Below are 18,287 nucleotides of genomic sequence, written 5' to 3' on the forward strand. Positions count from 1 at the left end.
GGGGTGAGGGGCCGCAGGGAGCGCAGCATCCCAGGTCTAAAGAAGGACAAGAAGAGTGTCACCTGGATGGCAGGAGGGCCCAGAAGGGGGAGGCAGAAACACCAGAGGCTTCTTTTAGGATACGCTCTGGCTAAGTGTCCCCTTGTCTTCCTCTTTACTTAGCAAATCCAGACGGTGCGAGGAGTTATTTTAGCTTTGCCAGGGATGCCAGGCATAGAAGCAACACGGCCTCGGTGCGGCTATGTTAGGAGAGGTCGGCCCTCGGTGGCTCTGAGGCTGCGAGGTTTCCTGGAACACAAATGCAGCCTTGGTCATTGCTGTCCCATCCCCTGTGGGACTGATACAAATTAGTTTTCTCTGTTTCCAGATAGCCAGTCACAACTCGTTCCTTTTTATTTTTAACCCTTTGTTCATAGTGGTATCCTGTGATATTTTTTATCTAGTAGTAAAAATCCAGGCTTGGATATTTTGATCATACATTAGCTTAGTCATTAATGTTATCACCACCACTATCCTTCTGGTCACCCAACTGCAAAACCTGGGAGCTATATTTAGTCACACTCGTGCCCGTGCCCCTCACCTCCGTTCAGTAGCCGAGCAACGCGTCTCAAATCCGCCTCTGATCTGTCCTCGCTGCCAGTATCCGACTTTGTCCTTCTTGGCTGGACTGTTGCATTAGTTTTCTGCTTGGTCTGCCTGCCATGAGGCTTTTCAATCCATCTCATCCTCTGCTGCGAGAGCAGTCTCTCTGAAGCTTGGTTTGAACCACATCACTTCTCTAACCAGAACCTTCTATCCCCACATCATGCCAGACTACTGGTAGCCTCCGTCAGCCCAGCCTTGTGTCCCACTCCTCCCATCCTGCGCTGCGGCCAGACTGTGGCACTCCCTGCCCCTGTTGAACACATCTTCCCTCTCTTCCTCATCCCTTCCCTGCCCCTCTGCCTCCTCCTCCCCTCCTCTCCCTCTTGCTTCTGCTCCTATCCTTGCACTGGGGCACCCTTTCAACCTCACTTCCAGGTGTCTGAATCCTCCCAGGTACAGCACGTTGGTTAGGGACACAGCCATTCTGCAGGCACACGGCCAGAATTCTAGTCCCAGAACTTACTAGCAGTGTGATCTTGGGGATAACAGCGCCTACCTCACAGCAGTACCGTGAGGACTACACGAGATCGTCTGTGTCAAGTACCCAGCACATAGTAAGCAAACAGTAACGTTGGCTGCTGTTACTATTTTACCATTACCCTTCAGTGCCTAACTCAGGTGCCACCTCCTCCATGAAGCCTTCCTTCCTTTCCAGTCTGATGGAGAGTGTGGTACTGATGGGATATCACGTAGGGTGTCTGCCAGGCACCCAAGGCAGTTTCAAGTGCTAGCCCTCAGTTGGGTCTTTATGTTCCAGGGACAGGTCAGCCTTAGTAATTACTGTCTTCATGACAAAGAGACGCTTTGACATACCAGATTGCTGTATAAAACGTAGCTTTTAATTTTTAAAAGGATAATCACTTTTGGGTGGTCAGAATAGTCAAGTTCCCTGCCTTTTCCCAATAGGAGGGTCCCAGGAAAGCCACAATATAAATCGGAAGCTTCTTTGCTCTTCCTTGGACAGTGCTGGCTGCAGAGCCACACCTTTTATCTCTCTGCACGTCACTTTCTCACGTCCTCCTGTTCGCATCACTGACTTTAGATGTGCTCAGTCACCGAGAAAGCTACAGCCTAGTCCACGTCTCCCCAAGAGTGGGTCAGGGACTGTCTGCAGTAGTCCCCTGAGATGATGATTAAAAATGTAGATTCGTTGGTCAATTCTCAGACTTTCTGAATCAAAATCTTTGAGAATTGGCCCCCATGGTCTACATTTTAACAAGCTCACCCAAGTAGTCTGGATGTGCATTAAAATTAAGTTTTCAGTAACTAACTTAGATTCTGTATCCATGGGCCTGGGAGAAATTCTTTGTGACTGTGCCTAATTGATCAGCCTCTCAGTGCTCCTGGCTCCACTAAAATTTTATTTCTCCTACCATGTTTATCTTCTCACCTGGCCCAGCTAGCACTTTGTGCAGGATCTTAATAAATATATGTTTAATGAATGGTTATTAGACATTTTGTTTAAATTTTATAGACTAATCAGCTTAACTTGTAGGTTCACCTTAGCCAGAAACTTACCTAAACTTTAAGCAAAGTATAGTTAAAGGCTTAGAGCTTAAAAATTTGTCCTGATTCTGTGTGCTGAAAACTTACTTGTTATATTTGATTGCTCCAAAGGGAATGGTAAGATATTACATTCTTGGCACAATTCTTTAGTTTTAGCTCAGAGCAATAGGAAATACTATATGTTGCATCTGTAGTATAATTTATGGATAAAAAGTACTTCATTCAGCTAGAACTTATTCTAAGTCATATTTTAAAAACTTTATGAATATACCCTTTAAATTGACTTAGACTCCAGATATGTTTACTTCTTAAAATAACTTGACTGTGCAAGAAATATATATATATAACAACATACAGCATGGAGCTTCTAGTTTGTTCCTGGAGACACCAGTGGTTAAGTGTCAAACAGGGATGTGGACTTTTGGAGTTACCTGCCCTCACCCTCATGATGAAGCATTTGTAAGAGTGTTCCCATCTGTACTTCTTTACTTTGTGATTTGAGTAGAGATTTTCAGACTTTGTAAAAATTGTTTTTCTCTCAGGACAGAGATAGTAAGAAAATTTAAGACTGAGACAATTTTAAAGGAAAAGAAAAGTAGATAGGAACCAACCGTATATTCAAATTAGCTACATCTGTTTTTACTATAACTGCTAAAGCACCTTGAGTGAACATCAGTGTATAAAAGCTGCCTTAGAATTTTCAAAATTCTATTTTAAATCAGAAAGAGGTACTAATTCATGAATAAATGAAAATGAGAGAGCCACATAAAAGTGTTTTTTTCCTTTCCCACCAGGTTTCTGTGACGGTGAGAGTGATGGGCACGGGGAAGGTATGAGTTGGTTTTACCTACCTGTTTTGGAATGGGATGCTGACTATAGTGTATATAACCTTTCAGTAACTTAATTAATTAATATTTGTGTTTTCAGCCCTCCCCAAAATGCTGACAACTGCTGATTGGTTTACTTTTTAGAGGGCCTCTAGAAAATTAAGGCTAGCCATGATCAAGGCCATGAGAAAGGAAATGTGTGATTACATTACAAAGGTTCCTTGTTATCCAAGTCCCCACAGTCCCATGGTTCAAGGAAGCAAAGGTTGTAATCACATGAAAATATGAATGAAGTGATCATTTAAACAATTGGTTATTCCCATATCCTTCCCTCCTCAACACTGTCTCTGACCATTTAGAAAGTCTTTATGAGTCAGTAATTGACAGATATAAATAAACAATGCAAGGAAAATGCAAATTGTTGCAAAATGAAATTGAAAATCTTGCAGAAGATGCTGAGTTTCGTAAAGCCAATTAAAATCATATTGGAGGTCTGTGGAAATGACACTCAAAGCCATTGACAAATGAGAGTCTGACACAGTTCATTTATTCATTCAGTACCAGGCACTGTTTTCTTTTCTCTAAATCTTTATATATCTGGAATTTAATTTTCAAAATCTGAAAATGAACAACTAAATTAGGTTTATATGTCACAAAGATAAGACTCATGGGGGATACGACAAATGAGGAGCATCTGGCACCAGAGGCACAATTCTCTGTTGTCATCCTGCATATGCCTTTCTGGGCAAGCCATTTTAGGCCATGGATAAAATCCTGAAAAGTTAAAACATCAAGAAACATCTAATCCATTAGAACAGAAATAAAGAAGTGGCTTCAAGGTTGTTTGTATTTCCCAGTGAATTCTTTGAAGAATTCCTAACAAATCTTGGATATGAAAAGAGACTGAAAACAGAGGAAAACTGTTCCCATTCAGGCACTGGAGTCTGCCCCAACCAGGTTCCTATCATCCGCCTCTGTTGAGGGGCAGCCTTGGGTTGTGAAGCCACCTTACCCAGCCCTTGAAACTTATCCTAGCACCCAGCAGTACCTTTCAGAGCAAGTTTTTATTCTTGATCTCCCATTGTACTAGTTTGTAAAGGCTCTCAAAGCCTATTTTTCTTGTCCTCCAGTTTGTTGAGAGTCAGCTATAGGGTCAACATTTACCGGGCACTATTTTAAGTGCTCCCCAGCAGAGAGCCTCTGCCTTCATGGAGCTTACATTTCTAAGGGAGTGTATATTAATAATTAGACCGGGTAACATTTGAAGAAAAGAAAATCAACAAGAATATTGACAAAATAAGCTCTTCAAAAGAGTGGTTTGAATATCAAGATTAAGAGAGACACCTGGGTGATAAAGCCTGGACTGTGTTAGCAGAAATTACCACTGTTATGATGGTGCTGGGAAGGTTAACTGTGAAGAGCGTTGTATCATGCATGCTCCTACCATACCATCAGAGAAATTGGACCCCCATCCATACATAATCCATTTTAGGAGTCCACGTTGCAATTATATCCTAAGTTGTTGTTTCAAAATATTAAGGGGGTACACATGTTTTTGTTACATGGATACCTTTTATAATGCTTAAGTTGGGACTTTTATAATAGTATGCCCATCACCCAAGTAGTGTTCATTGTACCCAATAAGTAAGTTTTTACCCCTCCTCCTTCTCCCCTCCCCTCTTCTTGATTTCCAATGACCTTTACATCTCTTTGTGCCTGTGTATGCCCATCAGTTAGCTCCCAGTCATTAGAGAGTATATGTGGTGTTTGTTCTTTCATTCCTGAGATACTTCACTTAGGATAATGGTCTCCAGTTCCATCCAAGTTGCTGCAAAAGATGTCATTTCATTCCTTTTTATGGCTGAGTAGTACTCCATGGTATATATACACCACATTTTCTTCATCCACTCATGAATTGATGGATACTTAGGTTGATTCCACATCTTTGCAATTGTGAATTGTGCTGCTATAAACATTTGAGTGCACGTGTCTTTTTAATTAAATGACTTCTTTTCCTTTGGGTAGATACCCAGTAGTGAGGTTGCTGGGTAAAACAGTCTACATTTACTTCTTTGAGGAATCGCCATACTGTTGTCCATAGAGATTGTACTAATTTGCAGTGCCGCCAACAGTGTATACATGTTCCTTTCTCTCTGCATCCATGCCGGCATCTGTTGTTTTTTCATTTTGTAATCACAGCCATCCTGACAGGGAGGTAGTATCTCATTGTAGTTTTAATTTGCATTTCCCTGATGATTAGTGATGTTGTGCATTTTTTCATGTTTCTTGGCCATTTGTCTGTCTTCTTTTGAAAAACTTCTGTTCATGTCTTTTGCCCTCTTTTTAATGGGTTTGTTTGTTTTTTTCTTGCTGATTTGTTTGAGTTCTTTGTAGAGTCTAGATATTAACCATTTGTTGGATGTATAGTTTGTGAATATTTTCTCTCATTCTGTAGGTTGTCTATGCTGTTGATATTTCCTTTGCTGTGCAGAAGCTTTTTAATTGAATCAAGTTCCATTTATTTATTTTTGTTGTTGCTGTATTTGTCTTTGGGGTCTTAGTCATAAATTCTTTGCCTAGGATAATGTCTAGAAGAGTTTTTCTCATGTTTTCTTGTAGAATTTTTATTTTCATGGCTTACATTTAAGTCTTTTATCCTTCTTGAATTACTTTGTGTATATGGCAAGAGATAGGGGTCCTATTTCATTCTTTTGCATGTGGCTATCCAGTTTTCCCAGCACCATTTATTGAATAGGGCTTCCTTTCCCCAGTGTATGTTATTGTTTGCTTTGTCAAAGATCAGTTGGTTGTAGGTAGATGGTTTTATTTCTGGGTTTTCTATTCTGTTCCATTGGTCTATGTTTCTACTTTTATACCAGTACCATGCTATTTTGGTTACTATAGCCTTGAAATATAATTTCAAGTCTGGTAATGTGATGCCTACAGATTTGTTCTTTTTGCTTAAGATTGCTTTGGCTATTCGCACTCTTTTTTGGTTCTAAATGAAGCATAGATTTATTTTTTCTAGATCTGTGAAATACAGTGTTGGTATTTTAATGGGGATTGTGTTGAATTTGTAAATCACTTTGGGCAGTATGGACATTTTAACAGTGTTGATTCTATTAATACAATCCATGAGCATGAGATGTTTTTCCATTTGTGTCATCTATGATTTGTTTCATCAGTGTTTTGTAGTTCTCCTTGTAGAGGTCTTTAACCTCCTTGGTTTATATCCTAAGTTTTATTAAGTGGAAGATAAAATAAACTGATTTTAGAGTTTTTGTTTCAAACTCCTTTCTCAGAATTTACTCTGAAATTCTGGGCCCTGTTTTAAGTGCTTTCTTTCTGGGGTCCATTATCCTTTGGTCCCCATGCCATGCTGGGTGGGGCTAAGACAGGACAGTCATGACAGTCACAGTGGAGCTCATGTGGTCACTGGAACCCAACAGTGTTCCTAGTTCTGAGTAGTCACCAGTGTCTCTAATGTTGAACCTCCTTCCTGACTTTGGATCACTTCGTTCCTGTCAGCTGGCCCTTGCTTTCCCTTGTTTTGTGACTCAGCATTCTTGTTTTACCTGGTATGACTGAGAGTGCTCAAGCAGAAAACCCTTGACTGGTCCCTTCGTACAAAGCCAGGTTGTTTTCTGGCATTCAAGAGCCAGTAGGGGTCCCGTCAGCTGCCTGGCCTCACATCCCCTGGGCCACTGGTTCCTCACTGTGCCCTACTCCCCGCACACTACCGAGCAGCTTCACTGCCACCGTGTCCTCCACGTGCTAGTCCTCTTCTCCATTCCTTACTTCCCTTGTTTCATCTTCCCTCCATCATTTTGGCCCTCTCCTCACCCCTCTTCTTCCATTCTCTCCTGTGCTGAGCTCACCTCCCTGACCTGGCCTCGACCTTCCACGATTTAACTCCCACCCTCCCCTTTACTCAGCCTGCACTCCAGTTGAAAAGAGTCGCTCTGTCCGTAGTTGTCCACCACTTCCTTTCTCTCTAGGCCCTTTGTCTTATCTTCCCCTCTCCTGTGTCTCTAAAGGGTGTCTTTCAGTGCCAGCTCCAGAGCCTTCCTGGTGTCTCCTTTGTCCGTTCCCTCGGCTCTCTTGGGCTTCCGCTGGTTTCTCCTTTCAGCAGTGGTTATTCGCAGTTGCCCCCATCCCGGGCTAGACTGAATTCCTCAAAGCTTGAGCCCATGTCTCGCTCATCTCTGCAACCCCTAATGTGCAAAGTGCCTTCCCTAGGAGACAGTCCATAAATAAATCATTTTTATGTGTTAAATAAATTATTTTATTTGTTAAGTCATTTTTTTTTACAAAGATAGGTTGTTTGGCCCAAGGTTGGTAGGATGGTTGCCGTCTAACACAGTGAATGTGCTGCTTTCTCCCCCCTTCAGTAGTGTCTTTCCCTGGCCCGCTGACAGAAGAGAATCTGTTAAGTGTTCCAAAGCCACTGCCAGAACAACTGTGGGAGACCACGGAGGTGGGTGAACAGTACTCCACTGTTTGTTGTCACTGCATGTTTGCACTTCAGAGGTCACTGAAAAATCTTGCAGAGGTGAAAACAAGAAGAATTGGGGAGAAAGAAGAAAATCTGGGGACAGAGATAGGAAGAATATGATAGGAAATGATGTTTCAAGTAAAAATTACTGAAGTTATGGTGGTGAAACAGTACAGTGATCTCTTGACTCCTAATTCTCATGTGAATTTACTCATTCAAAAAACCTGTTAAGCCCCCATATCTTATTCGTATTGCTAAAAGCTCTAAAACCTGATTACAAGCCATAAGCAGATTTTTCTTGCTTTGTAGCCAACACTTTCTGTCAGGCTCCAGTTTTTGTTCAGAATTACTGATATACCAGATAAGCCTTCTAAAACCAAGGGCATTTGACCTGAGTCCTCCAAGAGTCAGTAAACGGTCATCTGTTTAACTGTGATTTCTGTGAGCCTTTGAGTATTTGTATCAAGAATCGTGCCAGCTGACCTCCACCTAGGCTCTCTGCGCACCTCCCCCACTTGGAAGAGAGGGAGGGCCCACGGTACTTGACGTGGCCTTTCTTCCCATAGGGAATCTACGTCGACTTTGAGAGAAAACAGTTACTCTGTTCCAGCTCTTAATGATGGAGTTTGAGACCAGCCTGGCAACATAGCAAGACCCCATCTCCAAAAGAGTGAAAAAAGCCAAGCGCGGTGGCTCACGCCTGTAATCCTAGCACTCTGGAAGGCCGAGGCAGGAAGATTGCTTGAGCTCAGGAGTTCAGGATCAGCCTGAGCAAGAGCGAGACCCCGTCTCTACTAAAAATAGAAAAATTAGACAGGCATGGTGGCGTGTGCCTGTAGTCCCAGCTACTCGGGAGGCTGAGGCAGTAGGATTGCTCAAGCCCAGGAGTTTGAGGTTGCTGTGAACTAGGCTGACTCCATGGCACTCGCCCAGGCAACAGAGTGAGACTCAAAAAAAAAAAAAAAGAAAGAAAGAAACAAGTAATGAAAAAAAAATTAGCTGGGTGTGGTGGCATGCATCTGTAGTTCCAACTACTTGGGAGGCTGAGGTAAGAGGATCACTTGAGCCCAGGAGTTTGAGGCTGCAGTGAGCTATGATCACTCCACTGGACTCCAGCCTAGGTGACAGAGTGAGACCCTGTGTCTAAAAAAAAAAGAAAACTTAAATGGCTGCTTTGAGATACAGTTTACATGTGCTGGCTCTCACACTGACTAGAGACTCAAGATCCTTGTGGAGACACTTTTCAAAAACTGGAATTTGGCTTTACAGTGAGTAAGCCCGGCTTTTGTTGTCTCTTCCCAGATTCAGTCCCTGTCAGGGCGCCCTCGATCCTGTGATGTCGGAGGTGGCAAGTAAGTAACATTGTTTCTGTCTGTGTTGCAGGGACCGTCCTGAGGTCTTCCCAGAAGTCTTACTGCTTTGTCACAGAACTCTGAAAAACGTAACTTGCTATGTATATAATTGAAAGTCAACTGCTTTTTCATAAAAACTGCTGTCTTTTGATACTCACATTTCATGTGTTTAAAGCAATTAAATTACAGAACCACAGTAACAAATAAAACTGATGTAAACATGACTCACCTGGCAGAAGCAGCAGTGTACGGGCGTCGGGAAGACCCCCAGCCCGAGCCCGTGGCAGACCTGGCCATCGGGTGACAGGTTGGCCGGAGGCAAAGCAAAGAGCAGTTAACCTGGCAGCTGGCTTACGTGGAAGTTCATTAAGAGAGTTTCTATAAATATACTAAATGCCACTGAACTGTGCACTTAAAAATGGTTACAGTGATAAAGTTTATGGTGTGTGATATTTTACCACAATTTAAAAAAAATATACAAATGGAAGATGAATAAACAAGAAAATTCATAATATCAAAAGTTTCTATGAAACCATTCATTAGTTAATGGATTTAATAGTATACAACTTTACTCCCTAAAAGATTTGAGACAGCTTACAAAAATACATACAGTATAAGGCCGGGTGTGGTGGCTCACACCTGTAATCCTAGCACTCTGGGAGGCCCAGGCAGGTGGATTGCTCGAGGTCAGGAGTTCGAGACCAGCCTCAGCAAGAGCGAGACCCCATCTCTACTAAAAATAGAAACAAATTATCTGACCAACTAAAATATATATATAGAAAAAAATTAGCCAGGCATGGTGGCGCATGCCTGTAGTCCCAGCTACTCGGGAGGCTGAGGCAGTAGGATTGCTTGAGCCCAGTAGGATTGCTTTGAGGTTGCTGTGAGCTAGGCTGACGCCACGGCACTCACTCTAGCCCAGGCAACACAGCAAGACTCTGTGTCAAAAAAAAAAAAAAAATTCATACAGTATAAAAAGGTAAAAGAAAGTTTACGAGGAAGTTGTGTGTGGGTAGAAGGAGGAAATGGCAGAGATAACGAAGCCCAGTCTGCCTGCCGAGGGCGCGGCTGCCCCTCGCGCTGGGACTGGCTGGAAGAACTGTGTGCCGCGGGCCATCACAGGGAGGACCCCCAGGACCTGGCGGGCAGGGTCCCGAGACAGCCCCCAGAGAGCCGCGTGGGGCTGTTTATCGCAGCGTCTCTCAGTGTGGTCCGTGGTGTGGAACCAAAGCCAGTGCAGAAACAGTGAGTCTTCCCAAGGCCAAAATAGTGTGGCTTGAAAATGGGACCCTTGAATGAGCACCCATTTTAGAGGGTCTGTGTGAACAAAATCTACCTCAGGCAGTCCTCAAACATTCCCCCAGCAAAGCCTCCTGTGAGCATTTCACAGCCATGCATCCAGGGCACTCCCTGCCGGGTACCTGGAGCTCTGACCGTCTTTTTGGATGGTTAGATATAAACTCATGTAATTAACAGCCTGCTGAGCTGAGGCTCGACCTTCTCTTCAGAAAGTCAGAAAGCCTGCGGGGACCCACGGCCTGGCAGAAGGCCCCCGCCCAGGGGTGCAGGACATGCCTATGGACAAGGTCAAGGTTTTCCTCAAGAACCAATTTTGGCTCAACCCTCAGAAAACCTTCAGGCTCTGAAGGCCTATGTTATAGACATGGGTTGCAATGCTTTAACCCCAGAGAGTTTGAAAGCAGGTGTTTCTTAGGGAAAGAAAGTTGTTTCCTTGCCCTAATGTTAGAGGTAGAATTCCATTCAGTGACTCCTAGTCATGCAAATATTAATTGACCCCCTAATTCTAGGCACCAGGTAGAACAATGAACAAAACAGATTAAGTCCCTGCTTTCAAGGAGTTAATGCTCTAGTGGAGCAAGATGGGCAAAACCAAACAAGCAGAGCACTGTACTGTGTGTCAGGTGTTGGCAAACGCAGTGAAGAAAAAGAAGGCGAAGCAAGGAGACGGGCAGCTGTGGGTGTCGGGAAGGCCTTTCGGATGAGGAATGAAGTGAGGGGCAGAGGGTTCCAGCCGCAGGAATAGCAAGTGCAAAGACCGGAGGAGGAGTGGGCCTGGGGTGCAAGGAGGTTGGTGTAGCTTGGATCTGACTCGGAGAGCAGACCCATGGGAGGGTTTGGAACCAGGGAGAACAGCACCGGCCTTATCTCAGATTCAGGGACGACTCTAGTAGGTAGTAACTGTACTTGGAAAGTAGCTGCTCACTGCAGGGCAGTTGTTGTGGATGTTACTAATGACTTGTTCACGGTGGTCACGTCATGTTTCCATTCCTGCTGTGCCGCTGGACACTGTGCACCAGCTTGTCCCGTCCTCTCCCTGCCTTCCTTCCCACCTGGTTGCCCACAGATCTTTCTTCCTCAGTCAGGAAGCCCGTCTGCTCTCGCTGTGAGTGGCTCTGGGGTCTCAATTTTATTTTTCTAGTCTTTGATCTTTGGCCCTGTAACCAGTTCCATACATCCAGGCATGTAAAAGACAAGATTCACGTTCAGTTTTTATGCAACCAGAATTATCCTTTTTCATCCATCCAGTTGGAGACCTTTCCTGCTGCCCTAGTCCTGCTTTTACAAGGAAGCGAGAGGCTGCCGGGGTGAACGCTCAGCTTCCCTCGCCACTCACTCCCCTCTGCCGTCCTCCTCCCTGCTCCCAGGGACACGGGGGTCCCTCCTGTCCAGGGTGGGCCGCTTCACCCATTTCCCGGTCCTCATCCCACCGGCCTCTCTCCACTGCTTATCCTTCCCTCTTGTTTCCAGAATTCTCAGCCACTCTTTGAAAGCGCGTTTACTCGAGTCCCCCTTACCGCTTGCCCACCCCGTGGCCCTCCGTGGCCTGGCTTCCACCTCCATGTCCCAGGAGAACTGCCCCGAGAGTGCCAGTTACCTGCTCCGCGAAACTGAGAGACATCCCTGCTCCACATCCTTTTATATGACAGAAACTCAAGGCGTCTAAAACAGAGTTCGTTGTCTCACCCACGCCCCTGCCCTCGTTCCCAGTCTGCTCCTGCACCTTCCGCGTTTCCCGTCCTAGGGGTGGCCCCGCCAGTCCCTGTGCCAGGAGCCCAGGAGCCATCCCCGAGTCCTCCCTTCTGTATCTCCAGAGTCCGTCGCTGCCTCCCTCCCGCTGCTCTCGTGGTCTCCCGTTTGACTGTTCAGCGTGTCCTAGTTCACCCCTCTGCCTCCAGGCTCCGCTCTGTGCACCCCACGTTTCCTCCCCTGAGTGGGTCACCACGCTGTCTGCATCCACCGGCTCCTTGTCATCAGCACGCCGGTCCCGGCCCCATCTCCCATCACTGCCCAGCGCTGCTGCACTTGACCCTCCTGTGGCGTATGGGTCGTGGCGGTTCCTAGGGCACACTGTGGTCTCGCCGCCCTGCTTCTGCCCGTGCTGTGAAGTCTGCTTGAAATGTTTTTCCTGCCTAGATCCCCTGAAGTCTTTAGCCTTCAGACTCAGCTCAGATGTCCTCCAGGAAGCTCTTTCCATCTGCTGGTCGCTCCCTCCACACCGTGCACCTCTGGCCCTGCACTACTGAATTGTACCATATCGCAAGTCATGTCTCCTGCTTTGTCTGAGTCTCTTGAAGGCCCAAATGCCAGGGGCCGGCCCAGGAGGTGCTCTGCTGACATGTGCTGTATTGAATGAAGTGTCCTCAGTCGAATTCATTACTTCCCCCTGCTCCCGGCTGATGGCACCTTCGCTAACTATTCTCCCCTCTTGCACCTCCCTGTTCTTGTCCTGGCCCACCCCTGGCCCACTGCAGGTGGCCCTCCTCACAGCTGCTCCCTGCCTCTCTCTCTGCCCCCTTACGCCATCCTCCACGCCGTAACCATTTCTAGAGTGGCATTCTCCAGCTTAACCTGGGCTCCCTCTTTCCTGCAGGCCCTGATCCGGACTCCTGAGAACAGCGTGTCATCCCCCTCTTGTTTTCTCCCTCGCCCGCCTCTCCCACTTCATCTGCTCGCCTCCCGTCCCTACGCTCTGCCCTGACGCCTCGCCACGCCAAGCCACTTGCAGTTCCATGAACATGCTGTGTCACGTCCTTAGCAAAGCCTTCTCCTCCACCACCTTTCCTGACATCGACAACTCCTGCTTTTGTGCTCCCCATGTCATTTGTACCTCTGGTTATACCCGCCCTCTTATACCTGGCACCGCACGCTTCCTGCTGTCCTGCAGGGGCTCGCCTTCCCGTCTGTCCTCCTCCCGTCTGGGAACTCTGCAAACAGGGTCCTCGCAGACCTGGGCTGGGAGCCCCTCCCTGGACTCTCCCTGTAGAGTCAGGGGCCAAGGGACCACGGGGAACGTACCAGCAGCGTGCGCCCCTTAGGCCTGAGAGGAGGCCAACGGGGAGGCGGGGTGTGGACAGAGCTGGGCTGCGAAGGCTGGGATAGCCACACGCGTGCTCTGCGGTGGCTGCCGCCGGACGGAATGTGCACTGAGGACCGGCTGCCTGTGTGTTCCAGTGCAGAACTCCAGGAAGGCTGAGAATTCTACATTTAAGTCTGGCCTCTCAGGCTGTTATGAAGGTATAGCTTGTCCAGACAGAAACATAGAACAAAGTTCATTTAAGGGTTTGTTCATTTGATTTGTAACTTTTAAAAATTGAAACAGATGGTATGCAGGCCTCCTTTTGTACTCTTGCCCAAGGCCTGCAAATTTTCAGCACAGGCCTGACCACAAATACACCTTGCTTGTCATCATTATGTCCCCAGCACGTAGCCTAGTGCCCGGCAGACCGTGACCAGCCAACAGATTTTGATAAATGAGTGGCAACATCTCTTTCTCACTTTAGTTTATGAAGTCTGTAACTTAAAAAATACATATTGGAAGGTAGCTAGTTACCCAGAGATACTTTTTCTGGTAGGACAGATAATTTAGAAATCTAGTTAAAAGAGCTATATACATATAAAGCAGTGCCTCACATTTTATAAAATATAAATAAAATTATAAATCACTTTATTAAAAGGATTTGTGCTATAAAATTTGGATTTGGTCAAAAGGCTGCACTCAAGGATTCAGAAGGCCACATGTGGCCCCAAGGCCACAGGTTCCCCACCCCTCAAGTATCCATGTTCCCAGAACAAGAGAGAGCCTACACCAGGACTTTGATCTTTGATATCCACTGCTCTTATTTGACAAGGAAGAGATATCAGACATGTCCTATTTCCCAACAGCCAAATGCATTGTAGAAAGTAATACAAGGCTGGGCGCAGTGGCTCAGGCCTGTAATCCCAGCACTTTGGGAGGCTGAGGCAGGAGGATCGCTTGAGGCCAGGAGTTCAAGACCAGCATTGGCAACATTGTGAGACCTCCATCTCTACAAAAAAATTCTTTAAAAAAATTATACCTTTAAAAAAAAAAGAGGCCAGTTGCAGTGGCTCAGGCCTGTAATCCTAGCACTCTGGGAGGCTAAGACAGGAGGATTGCTTGAGCTTAGGAGTTCAAGACCAGCCTGAGCAAGAGTGAGATCTCGTCTCTACTAAAAATAGAAAAATTAGCCAGATGTGGTGGTGCTTACCTGTGGTCCCAGCTACTCAGGGGGCTGAGGCAGGAGGATCGCTTGAGCCCAGGAATTTGAGGTTGCTGTGAGCTATGATAACATCACTGTACTCTAGCCCGGGCAGTAGAGTAAGACTCTGTCTCAAAAGAAAAAAGTAATATGTATCTTTCTTTTTTCAGTGCTTTTCCACACAATGGTCAAAACATAGGCCTCTCACCCTTTTTGGGGACCCTGAACACTGGAGGGTCGTTGCCAGATCTAACCAACCTCCACTACTCGGCGCCCCTGCCAGCCTCCCTGAACACCAGTGACCACGTGTTTGGTAGCATGAGCGTGGGGAATAGCGTGCGCAACCTCCCAGCTGCTATGACTCACCTGGGGATAAGAAGCTCCTCTGGTAAGTATCTCCCGTTTAGGAAGGACCTTGGCTGAGTCTCCTGGTGGCTTAATCATAGGTGGTCCCCAGCCATGTGGCCTGGTCAGTGAATCACTGACTGTCAGTGACTGTATCTCAGAGATAACTGCATGCCTTCCTGTATCTCCTGACCCCTCTGACACTACACTTTGCTGGTTCTGTTTCTGACGGACGTGATGAGTTTGGGGCAGCTCTGCTGAATAAGCTCTCCCTTATTGTCTTCACTAGCCCATGTACCCAGGGGACTTGGGGAATAAGATTTGGGAGTCAAGAAGTAAACATCCATTCTATGTTGGCTGAACAGTGTTAGTGGCTCTTATATGATGATATTTTATAATTTAAGCCATCTCCCTAGATTCTTCCAATTTTTCACTGGATTTTAAGAGAATATTTTAAATTTTAGAAAATATATAGTGGATATGATGAAAATAAGCCTGGTACTGGTATATTTCAGTTCTTCAATCAATTGAAGAATTGATTTCAGAGACCACCTTTATTTTTGTTTTTTGGGTTTTGGGGGTCATTTTATTATCCTCAATAGTAGCAGATCTTTCATCCATTGAAACTGGGTTTTGATATTTAGAAATCAAGTCATATATGGGAAGATTTAATGTAAAAAGTGAGTGACCAAGCCACAGTTTCAAGTTATTGGCTCAAATTTTCAGAAGTGCTTAAGTATGTGGCATTAGCTGTACTTAAAAAATGCTACCCATGATGTGACCAGGGTGTTACTGTACAGGTGTGATTGTCCACGGCTCAGACCCAATGTTGCAACATGACTACACTTGCTTGAACCCTGAAAGTTACTCTTGTCGGTGCCCAGGCAGGTGCTGGTGCCCATACTCACGGTGGTGCGGTGCAGGCCCTGGCCGTGAGGGCCCTGCCGAGAATTGTGCTGAGGAATGCGTCACCTGGAAGGGAACCTCAGCCATGGTCTCCAGGTGGAGGAAGTGTTTGCTGGTTTCCACTCTGGGTCCAATGAGCGCGTTTATTCAAATCAGAACCCACCACCTAAGTGAGAGTGGCCCCCTCAAAGGCTCCTGATGACTGCAGTGACGCTGCCATTGTGCAACACAATTTTAGGTTTGAATAATTGCTTCCAGAAACCACCTTTATTTTTGTTTTTTGGGGTTTTTGATTTCATTGTCCTTAACAGTAGCAAGTCTTTCATCCACAGAGTCTGGGTTTTGGTATTTAGGAATCAAGTCGTGTACAGGAACATTTCATGTGAACAGTGAGAGACCCAGCCGCGTGGTGCCGTTTGGGATCCAGCGTGTTGCAGAGAATGTTCTGTGGGATCCAGGATGTTCTCTATGGTGGAAGCACTGGGCTGTTAGTTCTGAATTTACTTGATTTGCTTCATAGTGGAAACTCTCAAAACCTTTAGGCTTTTTTAGATTCAGAGTCTGAGCAATGTACCTTTTAGGCGAATTCTCAATGAACAAGCAGTCCAAGGTCACAGAAATAAAGAAGCGTCAGCGTAGAGCTCCCTTGGGTCTTGAGGAAGCTATACTTTCCCAGTACAGCCTTTGACACTTTGCTTCAGGCTGAAAATGTCATGTTCAATCACTTCCTAGCTGCCTCAAACTAGCATTATTTTGTCCAAAACACGTCAGAACCAGTGTCAAGTTTTTACAGTTTCTGTGTACTTCTTAACATCCATAGTACACATATATTTAAAAGATGTTTAAGCTTTCTTTCTGAATGAGTTTTTAAAAAATCTAATTCAGATATGTAGCTCTAATTACTGTTTGAGCCAACCGAATCTCTGATCTTTTTGTGGATTATCGTGTGGTGGGATAATTACACAGGGTTTTATCATAGATCATTTCCTACCTTCTAAAAATAATTTGCCAGCTTAAAATGCTTGGTTTTGTCATTTCTTCATTTCCATACCTTTTAAGAAACACTTAATTTTTTATCAACACAAAACAACACCCAGGGGGGAGGGGCAGAAAACAAAAAAACCAACAACAACAAAACAAAAAACCAACACCCAGTCCTGCTCACCCCAGCTGCTGGTTTGAGGAGGATGGGGGACTTTAAAACACGGACGCTGCCAGTTCAGATGCACCCAGCAGCGCAGGGTCCCGGGCCTCATGGAGCTTCTGGCCTAGCAGCCTGCGCTGTAGAAATGCCGTTCCCACACTTCCTTGCTCATGATGACATTCACCCCTCCCCTCCGCCAATAAACAAAGCACCAGCAAAAACCTCCTTTGCCCTGAGTTGGAATGGACTATGATGAACAATTTCCCGAGAGTCAGTAAAAGAGAGAGGGACCCTGGGGTGGGAGATGGGGGCGTATCCCTTCCTGGGACTCCCTAGCATACTGAGGGCATTTAGAGACACCACCCAGGCAGCTCCGGGGAAAGGATGTCCTCCAAAGGCAGCAGGGGACCAGGCAGTATGCTTGGGACAGAGGTGTTCACGGCTCTAAACAGAATGTGTCGCACAGCCCTAGGGTCCTTTTCCTGGGTTGGAGCTGAGCACACTGAACACTGGCCTCTGCCCCCAGCCTTGCTCTCCCTGCAGTTGTTATGTGATCTCATTGCTCTTGGGGAAAATTCATTCTCTTCCCGATGGCATCGTCTCTGTTTGGTGTGGGTGCCTCTTTCCCTGCCACAGGCACGGCGGGTGAGACTGGCGTGGGAGAGCCGCCCAGGAGCTCCTTTCCATTCCGAATCATCAGCACACATGACAGTAGGAAGTTGTTTTTCATCTTTGGAAAACAAAAGATTTAGTCTGAAATTATAACAAGTAACCTGTGAATCTGTTGTCTTCCAGGTCTCCAGAGTTCTCGGAGTAACCCCTCCATCCAAGCCACGCTCAATAAAACAGCGCTCTCCTCTTCCCTGAACAGCCACCCGCAGACGTCTGCGGCCAGCACGTCTGCTCTGCACCCCTCGCTCCGCCTGTTCTCCCTGAGCAACCCCTCTCTCTCCACCGCAAGCCTGAGCGGCGCCCCCCGGCGCAGGCAGCCCCCCGTCAGCCCTCTCACGCTCTCCCCTGGCCCTGAGGCTCAGCAGGGTTTCGGCAGACAGCTCTCTTCAACCAGCCCGCTGAACCCCTATCCTGCCTCCCAGGTAAAACAGACAGACCGCAGTTGAACAGGCTGAAGTGTGTGAGAATCGCTTTCCTCCTCTGGGCTGTTTTGGATTCGGTGCACTACTACCCTGAGCATCCGTACAGTCTCACATGCAGTCAGCTCTCTCTTACACGTGAAATCAGAGCAGAAGCGTGAATCATTCAGAATGTGTTGATGATTTTCTAGTAGGAGATTTGCCACGTTGATTACTCTTAAGCAAATATTAAACAATTTTCAGTTACTATAACTCACAAACTTGGGGTTGGTGAACGGTAGGGTGCGGAAAATGCAATCCCAGTATGTCTAGGATGGCTGAGGGAAACCAGGTTGGGATTTCAAAATCGGTATGGGGAATCAGTCAGACTCTATAAGTACATTAAGCCACAGGGGAAAGCCAAAGAAAACATTTAATACCTTCCTAAAGCTTTGATACTGGATTAGACCTCCTCCCT

The 18,287-nt window shown here is 46.1% G+C and overlaps 1 protein-coding gene across 3 annotated transcripts in view; it reads left to right on the forward strand.

Annotated features, from left to right (window-relative positions):
- The window catches only part of CRTC3 (CREB regulated transcription coactivator 3), a 92,574-nt gene that overhangs the window by 64,548 nt on the left and 9,739 nt on the right, over positions 1-18,287 (forward strand). For 2 of the 3 annotated variants that reach the window (XM_045561650.1, XM_045561652.1), the window contains exons 7-11: positions 2,946-2,981; positions 7,370-7,455; positions 8,776-8,825; positions 14,515-14,732; positions 17,535-17,833. In XM_045561650.1, coding sequence (XP_045417606.1) covers positions 2,946-2,981; positions 7,370-7,455; positions 8,776-8,825; positions 14,515-14,732; positions 17,535-17,833 — 689 coding nt within the window. The remainder of the gene's footprint in view (positions 1-2,945; positions 2,982-7,369; positions 7,456-8,775; positions 8,826-14,514; positions 14,733-17,534; positions 17,834-18,287) is intronic. The other variant, XM_045561651.1, reaches the window with a different exon arrangement.

This window comes from Lemur catta, chromosome 9, assembly GCF_020740605.2.
Source record: "Lemur catta isolate mLemCat1 chromosome 9, mLemCat1.pri, whole genome shotgun sequence".
Taxonomy (NCBI): domain Eukaryota; kingdom Metazoa; phylum Chordata; class Mammalia; order Primates; family Lemuridae; genus Lemur; species Lemur catta.